Source organism: Ailuropoda melanoleuca, chromosome 19 (assembly GCF_002007445.2).
Source record: "Ailuropoda melanoleuca isolate Jingjing chromosome 19, ASM200744v2, whole genome shotgun sequence".
NCBI lineage: Eukaryota > Metazoa > Chordata > Mammalia > Carnivora > Ursidae > Ailuropoda > Ailuropoda melanoleuca.
In genome coordinates this window covers 21975673-21984024 of record NC_048236.1, presented here as the reverse complement: position 1 = coordinate 21984024, position 8352 = coordinate 21975673, and the positions used below count along the sequence as shown (strand labels likewise).

The 8352-nt window shown below is 35.3% G+C and overlaps 1 protein-coding gene across 5 annotated transcripts in view; it reads right to left on the bottom strand.

Annotated features, from left to right (window-relative positions):
- Window positions 1–1386: 1386 nt before the first annotated feature.
- ADGRB3 (adhesion G protein-coupled receptor B3) overlaps window positions 1387–8352 on the bottom strand; it is a 697114-nt gene continuing 690148 nt past the window's right edge. For all 5 annotated transcript variants that reach the window (XM_034648079.1, XM_034648080.1, XM_034648081.1 and 2 more), the window contains one exon: window positions 1387–2178. In XM_034648079.1, coding sequence (XP_034503970.1) covers window positions 1990–2178 — 189 coding nt within the window. In that variant the 3' untranslated portion in view covers window positions 1387–1989. The remainder of the gene's footprint in view (window positions 2179–8352) is intronic.

Sequence of the window (8352 nt, the reverse complement as noted above, 5' to 3'; positions counted from 1 at the left end):
TTTTTTCTTTTTTTTAAGTCAAGATCTTACAGTTTGAAATGGGGAACTGCCTACATGGTTCTCATTCACTCCATAGGTTACTGAGATGGAGCTAAGCATGTGTATATATACGTGTATATATATACACAAACATGTTAAGTATATATACACATATACATACATATGTGCATATGTATGTATTTATAGATACATGGATATAGAAAGAGAATGAGAGAGAAATTTACTAAATATTCCTATCACCAGAAAGTCATCTTATAAATTTAATAAACATTTACTATTACAATTACATTATAATTAGCATGAAGTTTATTCTATAGAAAAATCACTCCTTAGTTATGTTATATTCTGATGTTGCTTTTATTTTTAAAATCTGGTTAAAAATATATTTTTAACATCTTTACATGGAGAACATTAGAAGTATCTGACAGTTCAGCCTGAGCTGGGTGGTTTTTAAGGCTCTAGCTTAGTGGTGCACTTGAGTGTTGAAGCACCTTTGTCTCTGCCTGGACTCACGGCCTGCAGGGCCAGGTCCCCCAGGTCATGGGTAGCTGGAGCCAGCTCACTTGAGTTTCTGACAGACCACACAAGACCACGCAGCTTAGGTTTAACAACAAACTAATCTAAATAAACGTTGTAGGAGTTTTGAAGACCCTAATCTTTCCACTCCCTATGCTTCCCTTAGATTGAAAGACACAGTCTCATCATCCATTAAAAGGATGACAAAATTGCCGAAATCCTTTGCACCATGTTTCCATTAATGAGGCTTTGAGAAAGCAGGAGACATCACGGGTGTGGCTTTCCACTACAGAGGACACTAGGGACCGGCTCACCTCAGGCTTCCCACTTCTCAAACCAGAAAGCATCTACCAAATACATCCACTCCCCTTTTCCTTCTGCTAGAGAATATACAGATAAGATTTTTTAAAAATCCTGAATAAGTTCATTTTTTTTTTGTATGCTACGAAGAACTATAGTACAAGTAGTTTCTTTTGTGAAACATGCAATGGACTTCGTTACTTATAATAAACATTTTCCCTGTATTATTTTTTGTATGGCAACTTACTATTTTCTACTAGTTGTCTTTTTGCCACAAGATAGAAAAAAACCATAATATTTATGTAAGACTATGATGGCAGATTTCTGACAAGCCCCATTTACATGGTACATTGTTCCAAAGGATGCTTGAGTAAAAAATACAGAAGCACTATACAAACCTACTATTACATTTGAGAAATCATTAGCCTCAAAGGAGTAATAACGGTATGCTATTAAAACTGTGAATACATTTTCAGTATCTGTATTGAAAAAAAAACTTTATAAATATGTAAATTTCTGTTCAACAAATCCAAAATAAAATGCACTAAAAAACTGATATGTAGACAAAAGTTTATTTACACCATACAACATTTTAAATATTTTATACACAGTTGCAGCAGAGAAAGCTACTCAGAGCTTTCTAGAGAAAACTGCAATAATAAAGATGTGAAATATATTATTCATATAAAAGTGAGATTATTACTTTATTGCATTTAAAGCAATGAAGAATGTAGCTCAACAAACATTCATTTAATGACAAAAACTTTGCTTTTATATTATAAAGTAAAAAGTGTAGTAATGGCCAAACAGACTGTTATAAACTTTAAAAACTGCATAAATATATACATTGTGCTTCATGGTGAAGTTTTTTGAAAACTAAACCATATGAAGCGGTTACAACATGAATCGTTGCTTGAGGTTTATCTATAAAGATTACCTTACAAATCCATTCCACGGGTACTTACAACACAGGATGGTCAGAACTGTACACCTGGTCCTCTCTCCACTAGCCTGACTAGTGAGAAGTTACCATATGCAAACACCACTGACATTTGGCACATGAAGGTCCTGACATAGGATAGTCATACTGTCCAGATAGAAATGTCAGGCTTCCCAAGTCTTAAGTGTCAGTGCAGTAAATTGTTTTATATCCACCTCAGTCCATTTGGATTGTTAAACTTCTGTTTGAAAGTCACCCTCTTGCACATCCAGAGGCAAATTCAGACACTTCTCCCACTCTGCTGGCCTCAGTTCCAAAGCATCCTTTGCCTCTGTATCTAAGACATTGATTGTGGTGTAATGTTGGTATTCACTGGGGTTTTTGAAAGTGTCCCATGGATTCTTGTTTGGTGCTGGGTTTTCCTGTTGAGAAGAGAGGGGAAAGAGGGTCATTATTTGATGATGAGGATTACCGCTTATTGAAATTCCCAGGAAGAGAGCATGTTTGTGAACTTAATCCAGTTTATATGATTCAGAGATGATTTGAAATTGTGGCCAGCTGCAGGAAATGGTTTTGATTTTAGTTTTCTTTCACTGAACAAACTGATGAACACCTTCTTTATGTTATCCTAAAATTTTCCAGCAATCAAAAGAATTGAATAATTTATGGAAGGCAAAGTAGATGATGTTTGTTTTGGGTATCTTGGGAAATGTCAGTATAGCTACCTCAGGTAGAAAGAAGCGTTTCTGCTAAGACTAAATGCAGAAAATTTAAGTATTTTGGCAGACTCTTTGGTGAGATAAAATTTGAAGATATGTAATGGGGCATGTTATGTAATAATAAAAACAGTCCCCAAACTGGCCATATTTCATAAAACTGAATTTCATTAACTTTTAGTTTTTAAGAAATTATCCTTTTTAAAACATTAAAATGCTATGTCCCTTGCGTAATCTTATTTTTTTCTCTGCTGTATATTCCTCACAATTTTCTATGTATTTGGGCAGCACACTAATTTAGCAAAAATCATTCTTCGCTTCAAAGAGCACAGCTTTTTGGAAAGTATATCCAGCACTATAAGGGATTTTAAAGAATGTCTACCAGCCAGCGTTCCTTATATTCCATAGTATATATCCTCTTACAACTTAATATTCAAGACCTGTCTAATTAGGACTCCACCCAGACCTTCCATGTTGTTGGGGCTCAATAAACATGAGTAGACATTATTCAAAGTTTCTATAGCTTGATATTCGCTAAGATTTATCAGTGAACTTGATTTATTTTAAATAAGTGTTTAAAGATTTCTGTAAAATGAGGGAATCTGAATGGAATAGACTATGCTGAGTGACCTCAAAGAACAAGAAAATCATGACTGAATTCTTTAGAACAAATTAAGCTATAAACACTTAAGCTACTATAATTGTTGAATGTGTCCTTTATCCCTTCCCCTTAACCCTAAATTCTAGCCTTCAACTGCTTGTAATTAATTAGTAGGGGGAATGTAAAACAGGTACTGCAATTACTATCTGGGTTCCATCGAAAAGAATAAAAATCACTCTCAAGTATAGATAAACGAGAGACAACCTATAGAAATACATACCATAACGGGAAGTTAGATTGTTAAAATCCTCAGTGTGTTAGATGTTTTTAACACTTATTAGCCTTAATCATGAGTACATCCAAAACAATAATAGCTAATATTTAAGACGTGATAAAATTTTAGCCTTTAGGATATGTGCAGGGGATTAATTTTGATTTAGTCTAATATCCTAAGGAAGTCTTATGAACTATATTGTCTTGTAACTCTTCCCTTCCCCACCCTTCCTTGCTCCCTTCAACTAATATTTATCAGATCCTCTGTATCGGGCATCATATTAGGCACTAGGGAGGATAAAGTGATGAAGCAGATGGCAAGCCAACATGGTTCGCGAGGAAGCATAAGATTTAAAGCCTGATATACGCAGGTCCAAATTCTAGTTGCTCCATTTTATGTGAATGTAACTCTGAGCAGTTTACTTGATTTCTTTGAACCTCAATTTTAATATTTGTAAAACAAAGATATGCTTTGTATTGTGGGCCAAAGGAATTGGCAAAGTGTGCAGACTACCTACCTTATGGAGTTGCAAAAATAAAAAAAGTCAAGGGGCCTGGCATAACACCTAGTATTTAATAAATGGTCATTATGTAGTAGTCATACTTATTATGAAGTTGTTTATAGTTATATGAAGGTATAAATATATAGTTATATCTGTGTCTGTAATCTAGGAAAAGTGCTGATGGGGTACAGACGGGGTGGAGATAAGGCTTCCTTTTGTGGAAAGCATGTAAACCTCTCTGAGAAAAGTGATATTAGAATTGTCATAGAAGAATGAGCTTGGTCATAAAGACATGTGATTGGAGCCTGAACAGGCATGTATACTGGGAAGTAAAAATCCAGAGAGCATGCAGGTGGGACAACTCTGAGAAAAATAACCAATTTATTTTAGTTGGAGTGAAAAAGAATAGAATAAATAGGCAGAAGGTGAACTGAAAGCCAGATCATAAGGGACATTGTATGCCAGGCCACTCAATTTGGAATTTATTTTGTAGGCAATGGGGAATGGTTGAACATTTCAGGGCACTACAGTGACCTGAATGATCAATCACTGAATGTAAGGTTGACTGGTGTGAATTCTGCTGCATCAAGCCATGGAGAGGATTTATCCATCTTAGACAAAGGCTGTGTCTTAAAGGAGCTTAAAGGAGCTTTCTGGGAATCCTTAGTTTGAAAAAGTTGAATTAGTTCAGTCCTAAAATGATTCAGGATATGTAAATTATTTGTTCATTTGCTTTGAACAGATGTGATTTTCCATTTATATTTTGAAGATCAAGTACCGTGGATCCATGAACTAAAATGGCTAATTTTAAACTTCATCAGAGTGTCAATAACGTTGGCTTGTTCATCTCCTCTGGCATCCCATGGTATTCCCAGTAGTACTGTGGTTCTTGCTATTTGTTCCTAAATGTCTGGACACCCTTTAGGTCTGAGGCCCATGGTTCTTTAGTGATAAAGGACTACTGCACCTACCAGTAGAACTCAGCCGAACAGAGCACTGCATACACAAAAAAATAAAGTGAAGATAACTTAAGGGACCCACAGGACAACACTGAGTAAAACAATCGTTAGGGGTCCCAGAAGAAGAGAGGAGAAAGGGACAGAAAACTTACTTTAAAAAAACAATGGCTGAAAATTCCCAAACCTGAAGAAGGAAATGGGCCTATGGGTTGAGGGGGCCTAGAGCTTTCCAAATAAGATAGACCCAGAGAGATCCAAACCAAGACACATTATAATTAAAATGTCAAAAGTTAAAGAGAAAATCTTAAAAACAGCAGGAAAAAAAACAAAAAAGAAAACTCGTTATGTATATCGGCAGATTTTTCAGCAAAAACTGCAGGCTAGAAGGGAGTGGCATGATGTATTCAAAGTGCTGAAAGCAAAAAATCCCAACCCAGAATACAAAAGTAGTAAAAATGATGACTACAACAGGATACGCAAAATAAAAGATGTGAAATGTAACATCAAAAACATCAAATGTAGGGGGGATTAAAATGTTTTAGAATGCATGCAAACTTAACTTGCTATCAACTTAATACAGATTGGCATATATATAGGCTGAGATATATAAACTTCATGGTAACAACAATGCCAAAACCTACAGTAAATACATAAAATTAAAGCAAAGCATCAAACCACAAAGGAAGAGAGCAAGAGATGACAAAAGGAAAAGAGAAGAACCACAGAAACAAGCAGAAAACAAATTACAAAATGACAATAAGTACATACCTATCTATAATTACTTTAAATGTAAATGCACTAAATTCTTCCATCAAAAGATAGAGTGGCTGGATGGATACAAAAACAAGACACACATATGCTGCCTATAAGAGACTCACCTCAGTTGTAAGGGCACACACAGACTAAAAGTGAAGGGATGAAAAAAGATGTTTCATACAAATGGAAACCAAGAGAAAGCTGGGGTAGCTATACTTAAGTCAGACAAAACAGACTTTAAAACAAAGACTAATAAAAGACAATGAGCATTACATAATGGTACAGGGGTCAATCCAGCAAGAAGATATAAATTTGTACTTATGCACCCAACCCAGAAGCACATAAGTGAATAAAACATACATCAGCAGATGTAAAAGGAGAAATTGATAATGATATAATTACACTAGGGGGCTGTAACACCTCACTTACATCAATGATAGATCATGCAGACAGAACACTGCACATTAGCCTTAAATGATACATTAAACCAGATGGATTTAATAGATAGATATGTCAAGACCACAGCTAACATTATACTCAGTAGTGAAAAGCTGAAAGCTTTTCCCCTAAGATCAAGAACAAGATAAAGATGCCCACTCTTGCCACTTTTATTCAATACAGTACTAGATGTCCTTGCTGAAGCAATTAGGCAAGAAAAGGAAATAAATAACATCCAAATTGGAAAAAAAAATAAGTAAAACTATCCTATTTGTAAAGGACATAATTTTATGGGTAAAAAACCCTAAAGACTCCTCCAAAAAATTGTTACAACCAATAAATTCAATTAAACTGCAGGATACAAAATCAATATACAGAAATCTTTTGTATTTTTATACACTTAACAAAAAACTCTCAGAGAAATCAAGAAAAAAATTCCATTTCCAATTATTCCAAAAGGAATATAGTATCTAGGAGTAAATTTAACCAATGAGGTAAAAGACTTATACACTGAAAACCATAAGAAACTGGTGAGAGATAATGAATAAGACACAAATAAATGGAAAGATATACCATGTTCATGGGCTGGAAGAATTAATATTGTTGAAATGTCATGTTACCCAAAGCAATCTATAGATTTGATACAATCCCTATCAAAATAGCAATGGCAATTTTTACAGAAACAGAACAAGTCTAAAATTTATATGGAACCAGGAAAGATCCCAAATAGTCAAAGCAATGTGGAGTAAGAAGAACAAAGCTGGAGACATCACACTCCCTGATTTCAAACTATATCACAAAGCTACAGTAAACAAAACAGTATAGTATTGGCATAAAAACAGACTAATGGACCAGAATTTAAAGAGCCCATCACCCAGTTACCCCCACCCTTTCTAAGGGCATGTGATGTGATGAGCACTGTGTGTTAACCGATGAATCACTGAACATTTTATCAAAAACCAATGATGTACCATACCTTGGCTAATTGAAAAAAAGCCTAGAAATAAACGCATGTATATATGGTCAATAAATTTAAAACAAAGGAGGCAACCAAACCACAATGAAATATCTCACACCTGTGAAAATGGCTATTATCAAGAAGACAAGAAATAAAAAGTGTTGGCAAGGATGTGGGGGAAAAGGAACGCTTGTGCACTGTTGGTGGCAATGTGAACTGGTGCAGCTACTGTGCAAAAGAGTATGGAGGTTCCTAAACTAAAAACAGAACTACCATATGATCCAGCAATTCCACTTCTGGCTATTTACTGAAGAAAATTAAAATACTGATTTGAAAAGACATATGCACACCTATGTTCACTGCAGCATTATTTACATGGCCAAGATATGGAAACAACCAAAGTGTATGATTGATGGACAAAAAGATAAAGATGTCGTCTATAGATATACAATGGAATACTACCCAATCATAAAAAAGAGTGGCATTTTGCCCTTTTTGTGACAACATGTATAGACTAGAGGTTATTATGCTTATTATGAAATAAGTCAAACACCGTATGATTTCACTTATATGTAGAATCTAAAAAACCAAAACAAATGAAGAAACAAAACAAAACTTGGGAGTGAAAAGAATAGACTGGTAGTAGTCAGCAAGGAGGGGATTTGGGGGGAAGGTGAAATGGGAGAAGGAGGTTGAAAGATACACACTTCTAAGACAAATACGTTATGGGGATGTAAAATACAGAATGGTGATTATAATCAACAATATTGTATATTACATAACTTTATATGCTGACAGGAGGAAACTAGATTAACTGGGTGATCATTCTGCAGTATATACAAATATCAAACCATAATTAATACTGTTAATTATACCACAATAAAAAAAACCCATAAACTCAATATAAGCCAACATGCATGAAGCTTCCAAAGATGCTAATTTGGTCTTAGGCTGTATACACGGAAATGGAATATTAGCTGCATATTAAAATGCAGGGCCACCTGAGCACTTCCCACAGTTCAGGGGTCTAGGAGCAGACTAGCTATTACTTCCGGACAAGTCCCTCCCTCCCTCCATCCATCCTTTTCTCTTTTCCTCCTTCCCTCTTTCTCCCTTTCTTCTCCTCTCTCTTTCCTTCCTTCTTCCAACCTAGCAATGAGAATTTGTATAAGTCAAACACCGTACGATTTCACTGTGAGAGAATTTGTTTATTCTATATTCTGGAAGAGCAAGAATTTGGAGAAGCTCCTTGGGGGAAAGGGTTCTTGATGGAGAATAGTTTGTGAGACACACTCAGAGTAAGAGAATTCTTTCCACACTGCCTTTTCTTTATAGTGTGATTTAGATGTTGTCCTGCCTGGAAGCGGGGAAATGGACTAAATGGTCTTTTGG